Source organism: Elaeis guineensis, chromosome 1 (assembly GCF_000442705.2).
Source record: "Elaeis guineensis isolate ETL-2024a chromosome 1, EG11, whole genome shotgun sequence".
Taxonomy (NCBI): Eukaryota; Viridiplantae; Streptophyta; class Magnoliopsida; order Arecales; family Arecaceae; genus Elaeis; species Elaeis guineensis.
In genome coordinates this window covers 95,011,664-95,036,132 of record NC_025993.2, presented here as the reverse complement: position 1 = coordinate 95,036,132, position 24,469 = coordinate 95,011,664, and the positions used below count along the sequence as shown (strand labels likewise).

General features: G+C 34.8%; 1 protein-coding gene across 1 annotated transcript; it reads left to right on the top strand.

Moving 5' to 3' along the window:
• Nucleotides 1-9,804: 9,804 nt before the first annotated feature.
• Nucleotides 9,805-18,087, top strand: LOC105031986 (uncharacterized). Its single transcript, XM_010906304.3, has 15 exons — nucleotides 9,805-10,071; nucleotides 10,587-10,869; nucleotides 11,101-11,180; nucleotides 11,279-11,379; nucleotides 11,527-11,649; nucleotides 12,726-12,795; nucleotides 12,956-13,042; nucleotides 13,151-13,216; nucleotides 13,356-13,448; nucleotides 13,545-13,601; nucleotides 13,704-13,832; nucleotides 13,919-14,009; nucleotides 14,143-14,231; nucleotides 17,310-17,503; nucleotides 17,773-18,087. The coding sequence occupies exons 2-15, from the start codon at nucleotides 10,638-10,640 to the stop codon at nucleotides 17,876-17,878; spliced, it is 1,518 nt and encodes a 505-aa protein (XP_010904606.1). The 5' UTR covers nucleotides 9,805-10,071; nucleotides 10,587-10,637; the 3' UTR covers nucleotides 17,879-18,087.
• Nucleotides 18,088-24,469: the final 6,382 nt, after the last annotated feature.

The window sequence follows — 24,469 nt, the reverse complement described above, 5'->3', positions numbered from 1 at the left end:
GTGAAATATTTATGATGTATTATGATACAAAGTATTTTGATACGGATCGGATTTATGCTCTCAGCCTAACTATGTTTCTGTGGACCCTGCCAGTGGGGGTTGTGCGCTGGTATTTGTGGACCCTACCAGTGGGGGTTGTGCGCTGGTGTTTGTGGATCCTGCCAGTGGGGGTTGTGCGCTGGTATTTGTGGACCCTGCCAGTGGGGGTTGTGCGCTGGTATTCTGTGGACCCCGCCAATGGGGGTTAAACGTTGGTCATAGTCGAGGCTGTTGAGTTACTAGTATTTTGAATCGAATCAGATTTATAATTATATTATATGTGAATATTTGAAATTATTGGATTTGTATTAAATTAGCATGAAATTATTTTTATGTTTATTTGCAGCATTATTCTTGAAAATTATATAATATCTGAAATATCTGGTAGAGATACTTGTTACTTACTGTGCTGTCTAGCTCATTACCTTTCTTTCTATTTTTCAGATTTAGATAATTAATATCGAGCATGGGACGAAATATTGGGACAGAGCTTTTAGAAGCGAGATTAGCATTGTCAACTTCAATAAACTTAGATCTAATGTTTTATTTTTAGTGAAAAATTTTATTGGATGTAAGACATTTGATTTAATTACTTGAATTTCAGTTGAATAATAATTATTTGAATTTATTCCGCTGCGATGCATTGATATCGTGATGAGATGCCTTGCATGCTTATGGAGAGAGTTCTTCATGAGTATGCGGCGGTTACCGCGACCCTCGATTCACAATCTCGGGTCGGGGGCGTGACAATTAATATGGTATCAGAGCATAAGTGGATAAATTATGACACATAGAATTTGACATAGTATGAGTGTAGGTGGGTAAACATTAGGAATATTGGGACGTTAAAGTATGAGCATCATAATAATAAAAACATCAAAAGATCAGTTAAGGGAGCAATAGATAATAAGACTCAACAGATTTAGGGTGAGCCGTGCTCCAGATGTGGCAAAAATCATGTAGACAAGGATTGCTATTGGAATACAGGTGCTTGTTTCAAATGTGGTCAGAAGGATCATAAAATTGTTAGCTGCCCGCTAAATACTGAAAATCAAGTTGGCCAAAGAACTTATGAAGGACAACATAGGGGTGGTGGACAGATTTCTAAAAACCAGGGAAGAGTTTATGCGCTTTCTCAACCGAATCCACAGGCTTCCAATACAATGGTGACAGGTATGAAAAAAATTTCGAGGACGAAATTTCTTTTTAGGGGTGAAGAATGTTATGGCCCAAAAAAAAGACTCTGTTTTTGGTCTCTTTCCCGTGAACTTTTCCGGCGCCGGCGATCGAAATTGACCGCCGGCCATACTCCTCCGTGACTGGGGGAGTGGCCCCTGTCGGCCGCCGGCCTCCGCCGCGGCGGCCATGGCCCGAACGGCCGATCAAGGTCGGAGGACCAAGGGTCCCCTGTTCCGGCACGGGAAGAACCAAGAAAAAGAAGAAAAGAAGAAAAAGAAGAAAAAGAAAAAGAAGAAAAAGAAAAGAGAAAGAAGGAAAAAGAGAAAAAGAAAAGGAAAGAAAAAGAAGAAAAAGAAGAAAAAGAAAAGAAGAAAAAAGAAAAGAAAAGAAAAAAAATAATAACAATAATAAAAATAAATATATATATATATTTATATATATATATATATATAAGTAAGTAAATAAATAAATAAATAAAATAAAATAAAATAAAAAAATGATGGGAGGGAGAGTTTCTCTCTCTTCTTTCAGTTTGAACCCTGACTTTCTCTCTCTGGAATTGGATTTTCTCTTTCTACTTTCTCTCTCTAGATTGTTTCTCTCTCTTGATGGATCTCTCTCTCTAAAGTTATTCCTCTAGGATTAGCGAAGTGGAAGGCTTCATCTGATGATTTTGATCGAGTTTAGAGACGAGTCTGATTTTAAGCGAGATTTTGATTTTGGGATTTGTTAGATTTAATTTTGAATTAAAATTAATATAAAAATATAATTTTGGATAATAGGCACGGAAGAATCTCCTAGAAGTTAGTTGATCTATTCATTCAGTGCTCCGTGAAAGGTAAGTAATGAATCATCTTCTCGAGATATTCCATATTTATTCTGAAAATAAATAATTATTCTCTGAAAATTATGAATGATTTATGAAATTATGTTTTGAAAGAAAAGTGCCTTTGAAATATTATGGTACGTCGATTTATGCACATGTTCAGTGAAATATTTATGATGTATTATGATACAAAGTGTTTTGATACGGATCGGATTTATGCTCTCAGCCTAACTATGTTTCTGTGGACCCTGCCAGTGGGAGTTGTGCGCTGATATTTGTGGACCCTACCAGTGGGGGTTGTGCGCTGGTGTTTGTGGACCCTGCCAGTGGGGGTTGTGCGCTGGTATTTGTGGACCCTGCCAGTGGGGGTTGTGCGCTGGTATTCTGTGGACCCCGCCAATGGGGGTTAAACGTTGGTCATAGTCGAGGCTGTTGAGTTACTAGTGTTTTGAATCGAATCGGATTTATAATTATATTATATGTGAATATTTGAAATTATTGGATTTGCATTAAATTAGCATGAAATTATTTTTATGTTTATTTGCAGCATTATTCTTGAAAATTATATAATATCTGAAATATCTGGTAGAGATACTTGTTACTTACTGGGCTGTCTAGCTCATTACCTTTCTTTCTATTTTTCAGATTCAGATAATTAATATCGAGCATGGGACGAAATATTGGGACAGAGCTTTTAGAAGCGAGATTAGCATTGTCAACTTCAATAAACTTAAATCTAATATTTTATTTTTAGTGAAAAATTTTATTGGACGTAAGACATTTGATTTAATTACTTGAATTTCAGTTGAATAATAATTATTTGAATTTATTCCGCTGCGATGCATTGATATTGTGATGAGATGCCTTGCATGCTGATGGAGAGAGTTCTTCATGAGTATGCGGCGGTTACTGCGATCCTCGATTCACAATCTCGAATCGGGGGCGTGACACTTCTCCATTGATGTTTATATAAAACCTTTTTTCTCGTCACTTCGTGCGATTTGTAAATAGGCCTTCAACTTAAAATATAAGTGTCCATTGGCATAGACAACACTATCAACTTCTATGAAAAAGACGAAACTTACAAACTCAAAATTTTATGAATTAAGAAATTATGACGTGCTGAGCTAGCCTTGTTCTTGCACGTGAACTACTTCCAGATGTTTTTTCTTTAAAAATTTGTTGGTTATATTCATCATCCAATTACGGATACTATGAAGTAATAATTCGTGATTAGCATCATATATTTCACTTGATGGTCATTGATTTAATGTATAATAATAATAAGAGACATCCATATACATGTACAGATGGAATACATGTATCAAATACATTCTATTGTTAAAAAACTCTAATCTTCTTCCTTTTTGGTAGATGCTCATACATTTTTCATTATTTTTTCAAACGACAGCACTTCCAAAAGAAAATATATATTCTATCCTAAATTGTACTGGTTTTAATCCAATTACATTCAACAGTATTTTAAACACAAAATGTGTCACACTCCAGGACTAGGCATGCTAATTCCTTCACTGGATGGATTAATTGTCTTGCCCAAATGATCTTATAGAATCAAGTTAAAAGCCAGTAATCTTTGTATATTATGATCCGACTAAAGAAAATAAATTTCTTCCAGCTACTCGACTCATAATCTCTTATTTCTAATAAGAAAATTAGCAAAGATAGGGTCTAGCTCCTCCTTTTTTATTTTTTATTTTTGGGTAACAGAGGAATCTGGAACTTGGCCTGTTACAATAGTAAACTAATACATCAGAATAGCAACAAAACCCTGCTCCCTTTAAACATAGAAAATGAAAGAAAGTAACGTACAGAGTATATACAAAAGGCAATATAGGTTATAGGGCTAAGGTTAAGCACATTGACTGCTGCATTAAAGTTAACTTTAATGCTTCCAAAGGGGGGAGGTAATCGGATAATAATGGAATTTGAACCTCTTTCCACAATGGACAGAGAATGGTTACCCCAGCACCTGATCAGAATATTAAAGTTTACCTGAGTGTCACCATAACATCTTGTTGAATAACATAAGCAGAGGTTCGTCTCATTAGTTGAATCAGAGATCGACTTAGATTTTGAAAAATTCTCTTATTACATCCTGTCCAAAATAGGCAAGCATCGATTGCCAATGGAGATTGCTGCCTCTTCTCCACCTCAGCAGCAGACAATAAGTCCACCAAGCCCAGCAAAGAGTTAGACATAATCTCCATTAAAAGCTCAATCTTGATTAGTTGCCAGCAATCTGTGGTATGAGCACACCCTACTAGCACACGATTGATATGTTCAATTACATTGAAACGTAGGTCGCAGCTTGAGGAATGATCAGATATGATTCCTTTGTTGGCTAGAAAAGCATTGCAAGAAAGTCTATTCCACATTATATTCCACTTAACTTCCACCAGAAGTATTTAACCCTCGCAGGTACCGTGTTCCTCTTAATTTTATTAATCATATTTAAAAAATTGAATTACAAGTTCTCTATTTATACTAGTAACGTCTGTCCAAATTAGATTCGTCTTCTAATTAATGAAGATTATACTTTTTGTAAGATAGACATAGCTAATGAAAATAATTATAAAAAATAAAAATTATATATAAGATAGATTTGTTTTCTACCTGACATTATTTTCAATTGCTTTACTTAATTCTTTCCGGATTGAGATGTATGTCTAGTTATTTTTTTTTTTTAAAAAAAAAATATTATTCTTTTTATTTTGACCCATCGTTTTAAGACATAAATGATGGAATTTATTTTTAATCACTAAATGCATTGAACCTTTAGAGATATTATGTTTTATATCTTGAAAAGTTAAGAGATTTTGAAAAAATGATTCTCAATCAAATATCATATGACTAAGTTAAGGTCTTCAGATGTTTGATACATTAATCAACTTTCAACATAATGGATTTGGTTTCCAAACTTTATCAAGATCCATCCACAATGAGTAGAATAATTAACAATAAATCTAGTAATCCTTGTGGATTAGTTTTCAACATTAAACTTAAATTAGTCATTGAGATAAGAGGCACAAGACTGAAAGGAGAGAGAAGGGAAAAAAAAAAAAAAAAAAGGAAAAAGAAGAAAGGAAGGAAAAGAGGAGGAGGAGAATAAGAAAAAGAGAGTGGCTAACTTAATATTTTATATTTTCAAAATTTAATAATATAAATTATATTTTCAATTAATATAATAATATATTTACTTAAATAATCTGAAATTTTAATAAAAAACTATATAAAAATAAAATTACTAAAGTTCTTATAAAATTCTAATTATAAAGTTTTCAAAATTCTGATTATAAAATTCATATAAAAATATTTTTTTAATTTCTAAATAAAATAAAATACTTAAATTTCTATATTTGTGTACAACAAAAGTACATCTAGACTCCCATTTTTTATTGGATGTCAATAAATTTTCGTACTTCGAACTTAAAATGGTCATTTCTGCCTTTACATTTCTTTTTTTTTTTCCTTAGGTATACTCAGCTACATATTATATCATATTCTCCGTAATTATCATATTGCGTTATGGATTGTATATTGCCGTTGTTACGTTTTATATATCGCGTGTCGTGCAAGTCACGGGCTTTAACTTTTAATAAGAAACTCACATTTGTTCTCTTAATCAAGTGAAATGATAAGCCAATTAAAGGTACACAGGGATGTAGCATCCATAAAATGCACAAAGATTTTTTTTTTTTTTTTAAAAGGAAGAAGATTCCAACCAGTTTGTCTTCCTTGGGTTAGGTGCTCCAAAACAGTACTTCGCAACTGATGCCACTAAATCCAACTTAGGTGGACGTAAATTCCATTTAAATGACCATGGTGAAGCATATCGTACCTAAAGTTTGAACTCGAAATTAAGACTCAAACTATGGGACAGCCTGTTGCATTCACCCTAGAATATCCAGCTAAGACATAAACTCTCCCCCCGGGTCATTTTAAACGATCGAATTTCTTGGTCCTACTGGAAATCAAAACTGCTAATGCCACAGTGGGTCCCATGGAATCATATCCCGTGGCCCCGTGGAATTACGAACCAACTCGTGCTTTAGCACGTGCGGTGCAGGTGCACGCTAGGTGTCACCTTGTATATCCTATGGCATACAGGCAAATGACAGAGTATTTTTTTTTTTAATCATTTTCGTCGGGTGAGATTTTTTTTTTAGGAATTAATCACTCTCGATGATAAAAAAAAAAAAAACATTGTTTTATTGGATTGGATCATATAATATAATTAATAAAAAAATATATATTTAATACAATTTAATTTTTTTATTTTTTATCAAAATATTTTTTTATTCTATTTTATCTGATTAAAAAAATATAGATAATAACGAGATGTTATAATAATATTATGATATCATATTGCTATCCTGCAACATCCTGTTGCATCAGATAATTATCAGAATGTCATAAAAAGCTAACAAGACATCATAATATTGTAATTTTATAGCATTCTATTACGTCCTATAAACAATTATCAAAATATTATAAAAAATTAATAGAACATTACAATAATATTATGATATTATGTTACAATCCCATGATACTTTATTGCATTTTATGGATAATTATCAAGATATCATAAAAAACTAAGAGGACATCATAATAATATTATGTCATTCTGTTGTAATCTTATTACATTTTGTTACGTATACATCTTATAGATAATGATGGAGATGTCATAAAAAGCTAACAGGCCGTTATAATAATATTATGACATCATATTTGTATCCTATGACATCCTATTGGATTGTATAAAAAAGCAATAGGATATCATAACATTAGAAAAAAATATTTTGATGAGAAAAAATTGAGCTGTATTAAATATCTATCCTCTTATTAATAGCACTATATAATACAATCTGATAAAGTGATGTAATTTTTCTCCATCGCATGATGGACAAATAATTACTAGGGGATTTACAATATACAGAAGGGTGAAGGCAGGACTTGTTTCTTCCAGGATGAAATATGTACTTATTTACATAAATTGTAATATAGATTTAAATTGCACACAAGGTTCTCATAATTATGTATTTTTAATTTAAATTTGTCAACGAGCATCCGAAATATTTAGGAGGTATTTGATTGGAGAGAGTGGGGTCTGGAATTGAAATCGGAATGGATGACTCTGATTTCAACCGTTTGGTTGGGAGGAGTCCCATTCCAATTCCGACTCCAGAGTGGAATGGAAATGGCTCAATTTATATAGAATTCAATCCCTACTCTTCTTTATGGATTCAAATGTTTATTTCAATTTCAATTCTGATTTCGATTTTGGTCACGAATCAAACATTTCGGAGGATTTGACCATTTTGATTCTGATTCCAAGCCATTCCGATTTTCATTCTCATTCCAATTTCAGTATGAACCAAACATCTTCTTAGTGGAAAAGGATTAGAAGAATACCAAGGAAGGATAAGGGGTGTAGTTTTGGCTGCTCATATGAAATGTTTTTTTTTATTATATATATATATATATAATAAAAATAGGGAATTTCGGTGGTAGTTCTAAATTCAGTTCTTATCTAGGAGCATTTTTTTCGTAGAACATAGATGTCAGGGCAACTGGATATATAATTATAAAGGCTCAGTATAAGAAGTTTCTTGAATATTAAAATTAAAGAAGCTGAGAACGTTGGACTTTCTCATGGAGAGGGAATAGATGGTCTCCCATATTTTGTTTTGTATAGATCTTCCATATTTGTTATTCATCCATTAATTTATATAACAGTATCTAACATATGCAAGAAAGTAATAATACATTAATATTAATTAGTTTCTAAGATATGGTAACTTGAATATTTGTGAGAACAAAAATGATAAAAGATAGCTTTTGACTCATAAGTCAGGTTCGCAGGCTGGGCTCCTGACCTCATACACGGAGAAGACAATTCATATGGTTCCCTCATTGCTGTCTAGCTTTGAATAACTTTGATGAATGTTCGACGATTTATCTAATCTTGATTAGTTTTTGAGTTCTCAAGCATGAAATCCTAAATATTGCTGAATCATGAGATAATGGTGTCCGGTCAACCCTAATGCCGATATTGATGAATAAGGTTTAGATAGCATGGCCTTCTTTTGTACCATCATTTGGTGAGACATAGGTGAAACATTTTATTGGGCATTGTCAGCTAATGTTGCCCAAGGAAGGGGACCGTAGTGATCATGCTACTGTGATGGTGACTTCGCTTTAAATTCTTGATCTTATCCATTGCCTTCTTTGTTGGATGGCAATCTTAGATGGTAGAAGTCAAAAAAGCTTGGCCAAGGAATAAATTTCAAAAGCTAATTTATAATATTGACATGTGCTCTCTTGTCCACTCGTTGCTTATGGTTGAAATTGGTCGTCAAGGCTAACTTCTATAATTACCAACTTTTCATGTAATTGCAAACTGGAGCATGATAAGCCTTTTTTTTTTTTCACTCGACATCTAGTGTAATAGTACAAATACATGCTACAAATATTAACTACTCACTATAACATTTATATACCATGTTTACATGTTTATCTTAAAATGGTTGTACACTTTAGATTTCAACTTTAAATGGAACTAATTTCAAAACAAATCAGTGGACTATATCTTTTTTTTTTCTTATGTTTAAAGTCATCACATGTCTCAATCATATGGAGGCACTTTAAAAACATAATTTATTAGAGATATGATGCGCATAAACGGCAGCTATGGAGTAAAGCTGGCTCAACAGGCTAAGAGTTACATATGCACATCCAAATTTCAACAAAAATATCGAATTATTATTCAAGAAAAAAGAGTTAACAACTAATTAGTTGATCGAATAAATTAACATATAAGAATCCTAGGATATTTTGAATAAAAATTATTTAATTTTTAGTTTTTATTTCTATAATGGAAGGGAAGATTAATTGTGCAAAGTCATCGAGACCGTCTTGCTGAATTAATATAGAACATATTTTTCCGGTGAGCAAGAACTTCTTAATTATCATCCTGGCCATCTGAGAACAGTAACTGGAACCGCTCTAACAATATATAAAAAGTTAGAAGCTTGGTCACCGAAAGAAATGATTGAATAGTTTAACAAAGAAAAGGTACCATGAGTCACAAGTCACAAACTTTTCTTTTTTTTTTTTTTTCAAAGAACAACTCGGAGGCAAATGAGCCAGTAGCCACACACAAAGCAAGGCGTCCCGGGTGGAGTCCGAAGAATATTCTCTACCCGTTGTTCCCATCAACACCTTGTACTGAAATCATTGGCCGTCCATCCATCTCACTGATTAGTATCGGACGGTAAGGCACGACGGCGTAAAGAGGCCTCCTTGCGGTCGGTACTCCTAGTCAGACCTGATCCAGTCCTCCGCGCAAACGATCCGACCAGAATATCAACCAGTCAAATACCGCCACGTCATAAAATCCGGCCACCCAATTCCCACACGCAGGGAACTGGCCGCACCGCTCAGGCGCGATTGCGTCACGCGTCGCCCAAAAGCCGTGTCAAATCCCCGCACAGATGCTCCTGGGAAACAGCGAACCCCCATGCAAGTAAATCCCAAAAGTTTTGGACCGCATAAAAAAAAAAAATTCAATTCCAGCCGTATGATGGTCTCTTTGCGGCATCGCATTCACCTCGGGCTGCGTAAATGCACGGAGCCATAGACGGCTTCCCCAATGTGGGCCCCATGCCGTGCCAGGTGTAGTACGCGGCGGCTCCCATGCCGTGCTGCTAATAAAAGGACTCCGGGTCCTGGTTTTTTATGTCGGAGACGGGGAGTTGGAAGCGAAAAGAAGGGGAAGCCAATTAACGGCGTCCTGCGGATAAAAAGCCGGTCGCCTCCGCTGGCGTCGGAAACTCCATTGGTGCTTTAAAATCCTCTGCTAGAATTTAGGGTTAGGATTGGGGCGTTACTGGCGTCTCGAATCGGTGGAGGGGGTAGGAGGATCCCTCGATTCCGTATTCGATTGAATTGGTGGAGTCTTTTTCGAGCCGCTGGAGATTGGTTGACTCGAGTTTCTCTTTATTCCGGTGCGGATATTCCTCCTTTTTTGTTGCTTTTATTTTGTTCAATTTTAATGATTGACAAGCCTGACTTTTCCTTCTTTTTTTTTTTGCTTTTGCTTTTTTCTTTTTTGTTTCTGGGGCTGTGTCCCGGTCTGTTAATTTTCGAATATTTTGTGTGAACTTATGAGTTTTGGATCGATGGGTGGGATCGAGGTTATATTGGATCGATTTGGAAAGGGTGATTGTAAACGGCTGTGTTTTATCCGTCGTTGATTGAGTTTTGAGTAAAACTTCCGAATTTCTTGGATTTATTTTTTGCAGTTAAAAAAATGGTTTATGATTTAATTCCGATGTTATCTGCATATTTATGCTTCCGCCGATCTTTGCATCCTTTTATCTGATCGCATCCTGGCTTTTGTCCGAAAAGGTGGAATTTTTTCTAGCTAGTCGGTATATAGAATAATTGGGAAGGTGCGATGAAAGTTTTAGGTGCTTCGTTGGTGATCTTCTTACTTTTTTCCTTTTGTTGTGTGTTTTAGGTAGATTAGCTGCTGATTGAACTTGAATAACCGTACATTGTGCCGGTGAAGATGAGAGCATTAGCGCGATCTCTTCGACAAGTTCGGTATTTATCTCAGCTTCGTGGAGGAGCGCTTTCGTTGAATGGTTTGGGAGAAAATGAGAAAGTTCCGATTTTGTGTAATCCAGCTGCTTGCTCTTTGATCAAACATTCTTACGATAAAGAAATCAGGAGATATTTGAACCAGTCTTTGGTCCTCTGGAGGGCTCTGTCCACCACTGCAGCAAATGAAGCAACTGGAGGTTCTCTTTTAACACCCTGTCTCTTTATTGTAAATTTCGGATGATGAGCAAACCTTTTCCGGTGCACTGTGTGTATACTAATTTTAAGCAGTCTGAGTTTTTTAGCTTTATTTATCCACTGATCCATGGAATAATGGGAATTGCTTGCCCTGATTATTGCATCCTTTGCTTAGATTTTGGTGCACTAGTGGGATCCATCTGTTTTGACATTGTTGCTGTTATCTGCTGCAGCTGTTGGAAGAGCAGGTCCTCTGCTGGAGTATGAAAGGAGAACTACATCAGGGGAGCTAGTTGATGGTGACAATTGTCAGGTGTTAAATTTTAAATTTAACTGAAGCTTTTTGGTGTGTTTTTGGTTATTTATGCTCCAGGTCATCCTCCATTCTGCTTTCCTAAATTATGATTTCAGGTAGACACTCTTAGAGTGCTGCAAAGACTTTATGAACAGCTGATTGAGCATGAAGATAGCTGTCAGTTGGATAGATACAAAGCATCTGAAAAAAATGCAAGGTAATTTATGCTGGCAAGACAGGTTATCGGTATTTCTAGAGTACATCCCAACTTTGCAGATGTATTCATTGCCTGAACTATTGATTCTTTCTTTTTCTATCCATCATCCAAGATTTGTTCTCATTGTTCCATATCATTGTTTTTCAGGAGGAGGTGGTTATGGTCGCGTCTCATTCCTCAATCTTCATATTCACCAGTCAAAGGCCTTTACCTTTATGGAGGAGTAGGCACAGGAAAGACGATGCTTATGGATTTGTTTTATGATCAATTGTAAGTTTAAATGGAGATGCATATTAGGTATTTCAGGGTACCCATTTTACATTCATGTCTTAGCGTTCTGAATCAATGAAGCTTCAGAGAGACCTTTTAGGAGGAAAAAAAGTACTTTGGAACGTTACTAAGATCACAATAGATAATGCATTTATTGGTGCTCATGTTTTTCTGGGTCATGTAGGCATCATCAAGTAGTTGGTGATCTTAAAGATTTCATCTTAGTTCAATTGCATCATAAAGTAGTTGGTGATATTCTGGTGCATGCTTGCAATATTTGTTTAGAAAAGCATCATCCTTCAGCTCTTTCACATTTTAAATATTGTGTATACTCTTATCATTCACTATTGCATTGATTTCTTTATTTGAAATCTATTTTTTCATTTTGTTATTGACTCGTAATGGCAAGTTTTGACTTGAAGACATGATAAAAATACTGAGTTCCTTGTATAAGTGCTGATCAAAAAACATGTATGCTATGAGGTTCAGGATAATTTGATTGCAAAGATCATAAAAAATCCTGAATTTCATGAACCAAGAGAAATCACATCCATCAGAGTTTTTTTTAAAATTATTTTCTAATTTCATTTGTTCAGTAACCAGATCTTTCCTTTTTGGTTTTTAGGCTGAATAAGAGTAAGCTCAATTTAGTGATTGTTTACATGGGGTCGCTACATTTCTTGTCCTTCTTGCCATTCCTGTGCATGCTTTAACATATGCATGGGATCGTTACTCATGATTGAAAGAGTAGATGCTATAATGTTGGGAGAGAGCTTGTAAGAAACCCTCCAGATTTATGGTTGTGAAATATGCAGCTTTGATTTAACTTCTGAAATTTATCTTATGAAGTACATTCTGGAAGATTCCAACCATATATTCAGTTAATCAAGTCCTTTAAGCATCTTTATTTTCTTTCGATTGTCTTTTATGATGTGCAAGCTGGCACCAAAGTAACTAAGTGCCATGTAAAATGCAAAATACCATAGCACTAATTTCTTATTTTCTTTAATCACTATTTTTGGTTCCTTTTTGCTTCTTTGATTGGTTTGCCTAAAATGATACTGTTCTTGGGGCAGGCCATGTAACTGGAGGAAGAAAAGAATCCATTTTCATGATTTCATGCTGGATGTACATAGTCGCCTACAGGTATCTTCGGCTTCAAGATATCTTTTAGTGATCATTGATTGAGGCTGTGAACGTGCATTTTTTCCCACAGATATTATTTAGTTGAATATTTTTCACTGCTTTTTAGTTTTCCCTAATGTGCTTCTTTTACATTCCTGGCCTGTAATAATGTATTTTGCAGATGCATAAAGGTGTAGCAGATCCACTTGAAGTTGTTGCAGGAGAGATATCAGATGAGTCAATTCTATTATGTCTTGATGAATTCATGGTACGTTACAAATACAGGGGTAGGTCCTTATTAATATGTACATTGTGCTATTTTGGCTCTTTGCAATGTTGCTTTCTTCCTCTAATGATTGTGAACATGAAATTATAGGTGACTGATGTTGCTGATGCTTTGATACTGAATCGTCTTTTTCGGCATTTGTTCAGCAAAGGCGTTGTATGTAGCTGGCCTTTTTATTTGGCAGTTTTCCTTTTCTTCACAGTTAGTATATTGTTCAATTTAATGCCTAAAATTTATGTTGACCTTATCTTCTTGCTCTTTTCTATTTTCCGTGCGGGGCATATTGTATTTTTAGGTTCTTGTTTCTACTTCAAATCGTGCTCCAGATCAGCTTTATGAAGGTGGTTTACAGAGGGATCTATTTTTGCCCTTCATTGAAACCTTGAAGGTGCGATATTTGGATCTAATTTATCCTTTTTTTATTATTTTGTCTGCCATTAGTTTGAAAGGTCTGCTGATGAATCTGGTGAAACTGCTGATGCAGGAAAGGTGTGTTGTGCATGAAATTGGCTCTTCAACTGATTATAGAAAATTGGGTTCGGTAAATTTACATCTTTTCCCTCTTATATCTGCAGCATGCTTGCGTGCTTTTCCATGCTTACATTTATGCCTTTGCTTAACAAATTTTCTTATCTTGATGCAGGCTGGGCAGAGCTTTTATTTTGTTGGAAAGGTGTACTCTGAACTTCTTAAACAGAAGTTCTATGAGTTAATTGGGCAGGAAACACCTGGCCCAGAAGTTGTGGAAGTTGTTATGGGAAGACAATTGCAGGTCTTTTCCTTTAAGTTCATAAATAACCTAGGTCTTCCTATTGCATATGCAGGGCAAAGACAATAAATTTGAGCCTTTCTGTTCAGGTCCCACTGGGAGCCAATGGATGTGCATATTTTCCTTTCGATGATCTTTGTGACAGACCTTTGGGGGCAGCTGATTACTTTGGATTGTTTAGTGAGTTGTCTCGATCCAATTTGCATGTAGATTAAAAGAATCATATTTCTTTAGAAGTCATATTGGCTGTTCTGTTTGTTTAAGTTAACATGATCTATCATTTGTTCTAATGAATAGCATCATTGCTATGCAGAAAAATTTCATACACTGGCATTGGATGGAGTGCCAAAGTTCGCTCTCCATAACCGGACTGCAGCTTATCGGTTTGTCACCTTAGTTGATGTGCGTCTTGATATTCCTCTGAAGTTTGATGATTATGCATTATAAAGCTAGTATTTTACATGTTGAATCGTGACCATCTTCTTAAAGTCTCTCTCTCTCTCCCTCCCTCCCTGTCTATTTCGACTATCAACAAATTTTTTTGTGCTTTCATATACAATAGCTTGCGTGTGTACAAATAGATGACCTATCCCCAGGAGCTAAGGCTTGATGGGTTGACTTATCCAACAAATTTGTGGCATTTAAATCCTGGACTTTTCTCATTTTTCTGAGCAATGGATCAATTGCTGTCCTGTTGAACTCATAATATTTTAATCTCTAGAACTGCTCTATTGTTCTACCTGATGGATGAATTCCTGCATTGTGCTTATGACACCCTATGTGCAACCTTATCTGTTATATATTTCCAAAATAGGTCATTGGTTTTAGTTCGTGCTCATTAAAAATAAATTCCCTGCTAGTTAAAATAGTTTCAATGTCTTTTCATGATTTTAAAGCCATAATCATCTAATATATGTGTCAAATTCTTTTTGACGAAAGTCTGTAAATAAAAATAAAAATACAAGGATCTTTCCTCCAAAATAACCCTTCAAAATATCTTTGTATCTTTTCTTGCAAGAAATGTTTAACTAGTTTTTTGGGATTGGAGACTTTCTGAGATGATTGGTTTCCTATTTGATTCAATTATTTCTCTTCCCTCAAAAACATTAGATGCTTATAACTTCTTTTGCAGTAAACAATTCATTGTTAGGCATGACAGGATTACTTATTTTTGATTGATTTCTATATGTGAAATAATTTCATAAGCTGGTTATCATGGTTACTCAAGTATATGTTATTCTAATCAAATAAAATCTGAAGGCAGTTTTCTTCAAAAGGAGTGGGTAAATACTGGCATTTGATTCCACTTTTGATTTTTCATCAACTTTCTTTTGCTGATTTTTTTTTTTTAAATGATCCTCAATTGTCCATTGACGTTGTTCTGCCATCTTGGTTCTTTCCAGACAATATCACTCAAATGGACCATGCAAGTTACCTTGCTCACTTAACATCTAATAGTCTCATGAAATGTTCTATCATTATTCTTGTGGCTAGCAAGCTTGATGCTTCTACATATGACAAATCTTTCATGACATATGGCTGGATTTGAACCAGGCATAATCGAGATGTTTCCAAATTTGCTCATAGCATCTAGCACTGTAAAGGAGTTCTATTTTGAAATATAGGTGTCTGAAATGAATTAGAGAATAAAGAACAGATCAACAGACACAAACATATGGACACCGAAGCTCTATGTAAAGATTAGAGTTAGAATTTGTAAACTCAAGAGGAAGCATTTGCAAGGGGGAGATTTGTATTTTATTCTCATATTATGTTATCTCATGTGGCATCCCTGTGTGTGTGTGTGTGTGTGTGTGTGCACGCCTGCGCGCACGCGCATGTGGCATTCTTTGAGGATCCATTTACTATGGGGAATAATTCCAAGATTTCATTTGTCAACATTTATCTTTGTGTTCTTTCTCAAAGAACTAAAGGATTTGAGCTGGCTTTAATGGTCAGAGGGAGGGTGGTTGGGTATTTATCCATAAAAAAGGTTTTCCCCTTGTTTTTGCTGTCAAGAGTGCAATGCACTTGTGCCAGCAAATCTCTTTTTAAAATAAAAGAATCTCTGATAGCAATCTGATATGTGAATGAAGCCTAGTTTGGTTGTTGAATGCATAAAGAGATGCCTTTGCATGTTGCTATTTTCTTCTCTCTTTTCCTTGTACATATTTAATTATTTGCATTTCTTTTGGGAAATGTGAAATTTTGAGTTGAAAGCATAAAATCCACAGCATGTTAGTGTGAAAGCTAGAATTAGGATGCTTTGTCATAACAAAACATATAGGAGGGTCTGTCATCTTTGTTTGGTGCTGGTGGTGATGACTGATGACATCTTGGATGCTGAGGTTTATGGCTAGGGAAACCTCAGGCACCAGACAATGAATGCAAAGGATTTATTTGTTCAAAAAGTGTATTTTGTGCTTCACACAATGCTAAAATGTCATCTACTAAATATTAGGCATGTTGCATGTTGAGGCGAGTATATGGCAATATTTGCAATATGGCAGTTGAGCATATTTGGAAGATATAGTGAAGCTCGTAAGTTTGTTTGGAAATCATCTAGGCATGTACTCTAAGGTGGAAGAAGCATTTAGCCTAGATGGAGATTTTTAGGGAGGACAATTAATTTTGGTTTCCTATAATCTTCGTATGTGATAAAAATCTAAGTTTTGTGGGTTAGAAGTACACCAGAAGATATGTTCATGTCATAATACTTAACCTAGCAGATCGGAATTATGGTCTCCATCGCTTTGTCTTGGGCTTCATCCTCTCCTCATTGCTGCCTTCCTGCATCAGGCTCTTCATTTTTAGCTCCATCTTTTCCCTTGATCCTGTATTCAGGCAGAGTCTGTTGTCAAATCCATCTTTTGCCCATGTTTCAACCACTAGATCCTTGAACCAACAACTGAGAAACCTCGATGCACTTCATTGAACTTAAATCTGGACTTCCATGCATGAAGGTTGCCAAACTGCTGGGCTAAGCCCTGGCTGGTATTGCTTTTTGCATTTGCTAGTATATATGCTATTTTGATTATGAAGTTAAGAGGCTGATTGTTTATCTGTTAAATGATGTGTTAGCTCTTCTTGTTGGGTTTTAACTGGTACGTTAGATGACAAAAGTACTTGCAACCATGAGGATGTGAGATTTAGAATTGTCATTCTACAAACTGGAACTTTAACCTGCATATTCTGCATTTTGGATTGATATTTCCTTTTTTGGTTTATGTGCATGTCATGTAGAGCAGGCAATGCTGACTGTAACATTGTTTTCACCCATTTCATAATATTCTTAAAATATTTACCAATATGATGGTGTCAGTTGCTGTTGAAAATCATTACTGTTCTTGTCTTGTGCAATTAGATTGAAACCAAGTTGAATAAAAGTGATATTCCGCTAGACAATAGTGCTTGTTTTCAGGCCTTTTACATGCAATATTTTGCCGGGGCAACAACTTATATTCTTGTACTTTTTTGCAGGTGATGTATGAGAACAGGGCCAGATTGTTATGTACAGCTGAGGCGTCTCCAGTTGAATTATTTGAAAGAATTGTAACGGTAGCTGATGCCCAAAAGATATCTCCAAGAACTTCTTCTAGGTCGCAGAAAAGGGATGATATTGATCTTTGTGTGGACAATGAACTTGGATTTGCTAAGGACCGCACAATTAGTAGGTATGGCTCAACCATCTTATATATGTGACTATGCATGCCTGCTAAAGAAAAAGAAGTCTTAGTTTTGGATGCAAAGATTAGGTGATCAGCTCTGGCACTTTGTTTGCATTTGACTAACAAAATTTAGAAAAATGCAACTGTCATGAAGCATGTAGTAGGTGCCTCGTTTTATGGTGCATTTTGGGATTTCCATGAAAGAAAAATTGTCATGGTATTTATTTTTTAAAAAAATGGGCCCCAAATTATTCATTTCTACTGTTGCTTTGTAGATTAACAGAGATGAACAGCAAGGAGTATTTGGAACAGCATGAGGCGAACTTGCAGGACAAGGCCTCTCAGAGTGTAGATGAGAAGAGTGAAGCCTTACAAGCATGATAACTTGTTCTAACTTATTATTTATAATATTTCATAAGATGAGGCCACCCCAGTCGGTTCAGGAGAATTTTAAATCAATAACGCTCCACGGGCTTCAGGTCAGCAGAGGCCTAATCTGTACACCCTGTAAAATCCTTTTCTTTCAGAGATGGGAGATGGTTAATATTGCACATCATTTCTATGAATAAAGAAAGCATCGATTGCTGTAAGTACTTTTTCTATTTGATCACGTTCAAATCGTTGGAAAAGCTTCCAATTTTTTAAGCTTAGATCATCATGTGCCATTAATCTTTCCAAAAACCAGCCTTTGTTGAGTAAACAAATTCCTTTCAGGCCCCTCATGAACTGTTTAGTGTGAAAGAGTTTGTTTTAATATATTTCGATCTATCATTGTTCAGTGACAGTAAATGCTTGATGCCTTTTTTTAGTTTTGCAGCAGACGAACAATTTAAAATGCTTGTGAGATTCTAAGGAGCTTCATGATTCAAATCGTGTGAAAGCCCAGAAAATGTGGAAGCCTATGTCCCTGCACAATTGCACCGTTTTTCGGTATTGGTGTGTTCGCATTGTTATTGCACTACTCCCAATGTGACTGATATTTATTCTATCCTTCCTGATTAGCTACGTGATATATATATATATATATATATATATATATATATATATATATATATATATATATATATATATATATATATATATATATATATACTCTACGAAGGAGTTCGGAGTGTTACCAACTCAGTTTCTCAAATGAGTTTGATTGTGCCACTTAGACGATCCGAACCCCATGGCTCGCATGTATATAACGATATTCTACGAAGGAGCTCGGAGTGTTACCAACTCAGCTTCTCAAATGAGTTTGGTTGTGCCACTTAAACGATCCAAACTTCATGGCTCCATGCAAACCCCATTCGGCCGCTTCAAGCCGACGATTGTGCACGCAGTGGCTACCGGCCACGATCGAGGCCAATAAGGAGAGGTGAGGGGGGTTGGTGGTGCCAAAGTCGGAGAAGAGTGGGGGAGGGGAGGGGAGGAGGTTTGGTGGAGCCGGAGTCGAGGGAGGAGAGGGGTAGTTGTCAGTGCTCGTGCGGAGCCACGGGGGCTTTGGTTCATCGGAGCTGGGAAGGGAACAGGAGGGGACGGTGACGGAGCGGGGCTGTAGAGGGGAGGGGAGGGGGTTAGGTGATCGCAGAGTCGGACACGGATGGAGGGTGTAGCACAGACAGTGGTGGGGCAGGGTCGGGTTGGTGGCACCGAAGCTAGGGAAGGGGAGAGGCGGTCATCGGTGCTCGTGTGGAGCTCGAGGGCTCGGGTTCGTCGGTGCTTGTGTGGAGCCGTGGGGGCCGAGGGAGGAAACAAGAGGGGGACGATGATAGGGTGGGGCCGTAGAGGGGAGGGCGGTTGGTGGCATCAGAGTCGGAGGACGCGGAGGGGGGAAGACAGTGGGAGGAAGGGAAGGGAGGGGGAAAAAAGAGAAAAGAAAAGAAAGAAAAAAATATTTGAAGAGGAAGAAAAAAAAATATTATTATTTTATTATTAATAATAATTTAAAATATTATTTTTCTAAGATATTAATTTTTAAAAAATATTTAGATAGGGGGAGGAAAAATGAAAAAAGTAAAAAAATTATTATTTTATTATTAATAATAATTTGAAGTAGAAGAAAAATATTAATTTTAAAATAATAATAATAATTATTTTTTCCAAAACATTATTTTAAAAATACTATTAATGATAATAACATATTATTTTTAAAAAATTAATAATAAAATATTATTTTAAAAATATTATTTTAAAAATAATAATAAATATATTATTTTTAAATATTAATTTATTTTTAAATATTAATTTATTATTAATAATAATTCGAATAATAACAAGAACACAATAATATTAGAAAATTTATTTTCGTGTATCCGGTGTGGATGGTGGTAAGGTGGGGCCGCGGTGGAGGCGACGCAGTTGGCCGTGACTTGGGTTTCATGCTGTGGGGGCGAGGGTGGCAGGAGGAAGGGAAAAGAAGAAAAAAAAATATTTAAGAAGAGGAAGGAAAAAAGAAAAAAGAGAAAAATATATTATTATTTTATTATTAATAATAATTTGAAGCAAAAAATATTAATATAAAATAATAATAAAAATATTATTTTTTTAAAATATTATTTTAAAAAATAATATTTTTATTATTAATTTAAAAATACTATTTGTATAATAACATATTATTTTTAAAAAATTAATTTAAAAAAATTAATAATAATTTTTTTTAAATTTTTTTTAAAATAATAATAAAATATTATTTTTAAAATATTAATTTATTATTAATAATAATTCAATAATAATAAGAATACAGTAATATTTAAAAAATAAGATAATAATATTTAAAAAATTATTTTCGTGCATTCAGCTCTGCATAATGTGTGGATCTTCGACTAGTTAAACTATATATTAATATTTATATTATTATGAAGAGGAATACAATATAAAGAGATTTTTTTTTTTTTTTATTGTTTTAAGAAGGATAACGTTGTAAACAATTACAAAAATTATTAGCCATCCGCATACGCTGAATGAGTGGTAGCTTGACCGCATTTTGTGGCCGGAAGGGTAGGCATCCGTAACCAAGCAATATTCTCATTGGATGGTGGAGCCAAGCACATCCCATATCAAAGATGTGACGCCGTGACATGTAGGATCCTCTCCAACCTCATGAGGAAAGACGGTCGTTTCTTATCCGGTGTTGATGCGACTCCGGAAAGCATTCAGACATGCCAACATGTCAAGGAAATGCATATAGGCCCCACCAATTGCAGACATCAAACATAAAGTCATTAAAACATGGCCACATCCTAAGAGTAGCCCCCACCATTTAGAGACATTAACATCCTTCCCTTTTGTGAGCATGTGGAGTCTTTTTCATGAAAAGGGCATGCTCTTGATCTATAAAAATTTGCCGGTCTGCCGTGACAAGAAAAGGAAAATACAAGAGGAGGAGAGGATTAAATCTCTATAATTTTGAGTTGTATATAAAATTATTTACAATAGTATGTTTGGAGTGTATACATAAGTTGGACTATAACAGATTTTGAGTATTTTAAATATTATAATTATTCCATCAAAATTACAAGTTGGTTACATTAACAACCGATATGCCCTTTCCGTTGTCATTCTTAGATGTCCTAATTGTCCTAATTTCTCAAATGTGCCGATGCTAGCATGCAGCTTGCATGCACAAATTTATAATGAAATAGAGCCTTACCAAAAATGTAAGAAAGCAGCAGCTACTTGATCTAAGTGTTGGAATTTCTCATACGATGGGTTTTCACTAATTATGTATTGATTTTTTTCTTTGATTTATTATAAAATATAGGTTAAGTTATTGCCTGAATGAATGGTTAAGGAGGACATAGTGATATATGAACATATTGTTATTTTGGGCTCTATTATTTTTATGCGATGTAGCGGCCATTGGTGTTGGCTTGATTTATTTAATGAATTCTGTAATGGATGGACCTATTAGCACTGTTAACTGGGCTAGATCTCCATTCTACTTCTATATATATCTGCTTATGAAAATCTTAGGATATTCCGATTTCTACATTCCTGAGGGCATCTATCTCATTGAGGACATATGCATAAGGTGGAGATGAAGAGAAAGCTTTATCCCGTTGTTGTATATTCTTCTTTCACAGGATGCTACTACAATAATCAGCAATGATTAATCTATGTTTTCAAGGTATGCTTTGATTTTATCTTTGATTTAAAAAAAAAAAAGAGGAAAACCAGAAAAAGGGTGGAAGAAACAAGAAAAAAAAATTATGAAAGGGTGGAATAAATTAAAAAAAAGCGAAAGAGGAATGGCAGTTCCCATTGCCATGCCTCCTCTCATCTGATGGCTAGATGGTGTCATCAATTGCTGCCAGAGACAAATCGATGGCCATCGTGGGTGGTGGCAATCTACAGTAGGCGGCAGCACTAGATGCCGGCCCTCCTATAGATTTTCATAAAAAAGGATAAAACAATTGCAATCAGCTGGTAGACTTGAGCAGATAGCTTATCGTACTGTCATCAAGGTCAGAGGTTGGCTGCATGTGGTTTATTGCTTGTTATGGCCGTCGGCAATCATTTTTTTAGGTTTAAAAAGTAAAAAATAAATAAAAAATTATCGGATCTCATCTTTACCAGCAGTTTGATCTCTTGATCGCTAGCGACTAGAGGCGGTGGATGGACAGAGGATGGCAGTTCGCCTATTAAGGCTCACTGGTGGTCGTCGGGCTAGGATTAGGAGAGGTGGGGTGTCGGCTTTTGCCCCCTTTCTCTCCCATCTGTTCGGCAATCATGATGACGAGGAAGAGAAGGGGAAACAGATTTCTAAGTTTTGGGTTCCAATCTGAAATCCAAAATCTGGTTAATAAAAAAAAAAAAAATTTATTTTAGCCTTAAAAAGTATATATGTGACATCAGTCTTCAAAAAATTATATTCTATGAAAAAATTTGTTACATAAAGCTCCCTATGTCATTGTGTATCCCCGATAAACTTTATTTTTTTATCACTCTTTCAAAAAATTCATTTCACACCTTATGGTAAAACTTTATTGTATTAAGGTCCTTGGATTGTTATTTAGTCCCTATTCTCATGCTCATTACATAATGATCCTCTTGCAATTATGTTAAGGTCCTTGTAATATGGTTTTCTTGCTTAAAGATCCTTAAATTTGTTATTATAAATATTGCATACTCTCACATTTGGTTTGAATGATGATATGTTTTTGAATTGATCCTTGATTTAGAGGTTTGTGGTTTCAATAAATGGTGACCACCAAAGTGGCCCATTCTTTGAGATTTGTAGGACTCTCTACTTAGTATTTAAGAGATTAGATATATTCATTTTTTATTGATTACTTGCTATTGATGTATTAAGTTGAATAAATGGATTCATAAGCATGGCTGGTTGATCCCTAATTTGAAGGTTTTTGGAATTTAATAGATGGTGATCACCAACATAGCCCATTCCATGAGATTTTGTAAAATCCTTTTGTATGATATTTTGAAGGGATTGAAATGCATTGCAAAATTATTACATATAATCATTTTTCAAAGAAAGCTTATTATGTGTCATAATTTTGAAGTGGAATGTTTTGTAACTAATGAGTGTATATAGTCTAGAGATTTATTTTACCAAAATAGATAGACGTCCAAGAGCTGATGATAAACCTTATTAGTTGATTCCATTGGATGCTAAAGAGATATCTTATATAGATTACTTTCTTCTCAATGAATATTTCTGATATTGCACCAAGGGTTCTCATTAAAATAATATTTATAAAAATTTTTAAGAATATATATTATCTATATCTGTCCATTGATTAACTGTATAAAGATTGTTTAGCAATATAAGTATTTTTATATTAAATAACATTATACATTTGAGAGGATACCTTATGTGGGTAACTTTCTTCCAAAAGAAAGTTTATGGCATTTCACCAAAGACTCTCAATAAGAAAATATTTATAAAGATTTTCAAGCAAATACATTACCTTGTTCATTGATTAACCGTGTAAAGATTATCTAGTAGTTAGTACTTTTATATTAAATAATCTTATATGCTTCTATTGATACTCTAACCGGAAAAAACTATAAAATATGAAAATATAACATTAAGCTAGCGTTGGGTTTAATAGATTTAGATAATATATTGCATGAATAATCCTTTATCTCAGGTCACTAGTAAGAATACTCTAGAATAAAAGCTACCAATAAAAAGTGGTAGAGAGTGAATCATTTTAGCCTGGGATCCTAAAAAGCTCCATTTCTAATTCCATTCTAGATGCTATGCTTGAGAACAATAATGCTAAATAATTATTTGACCTCTTTAGTAAGATGTATATAGAATTTAATAAGCTAGAGGATGGATAGCTAGTAGATAAACTAATCAATATGAGATATGATGACATGATGATGTTAAGTCTTTATTATAAAACTAGAGAATATTGCACCTAAGCTTAATAGTTTGATATCCCTATCTCTAATTCTTTTCTTACTCATAAAGCTCTTAATTCTCTCTTTATGCAATTTATTTGACTTAAAATCATATATAATATGCTAAGGAATAAATGGAATGTGAATGAATTTATTTCTATTTTGTTCAAAAGTTCTAATATCTTGGAGAAAAAGATGAGAGTGCTAATCCATCATGCCTTAAGGGTTACATCATAATAAGAAAAGGATAATGGTTCCAAAAAGGATAGTCAGACTATAATCTTAGAAAAGAAACTCAAAATCCTGGAGACCCATAAGCCATTGTTAAGAAAGCTTTCAAGTACTTTGTAGGAGGAAAGTTCACAAGAGATTTAAATATTTCAAGCATAAGAGTTTACTAGAGAAGAGGAACCATGTATGTAGATTGCATTGTCTCTTAAAAGATAGTTGGTTAAGGGCTCATTCTCTGTATTGTAGCATAATTGATTGGATCACATTTCTAAAGAGATGATTCAAAGGTTAATCGATATAAAATTCTGTCTTTACTTAGCTTTAGTACATTCATCTTATGTTAACTGTCTTAGGGGCAAATTTATCAAAACTAAAAAAATAAGA

Coding starts and splice junctions, on each gene's coding strand:
- LOC105031986 (XM_010906304.3), top strand. CDS start 10,638: ATGAGAGCATTAGCGCGATCTCTTCGACAAGTTCGGTATTTATCTCAG. Junction 13,217..13,355: donor ATTTGTTCAGCAAAGGCGTT/GTATGTAGCTGG, acceptor TTGTATTTTTAG/GTTCTTGTTTCTACTTCAAA. Junction 13,449..13,544: donor CCTTCATTGAAACCTTGAAG/GTGCGATATTTG, acceptor CTGCTGATGCAG/GAAAGGTGTGTTGTGCATGA.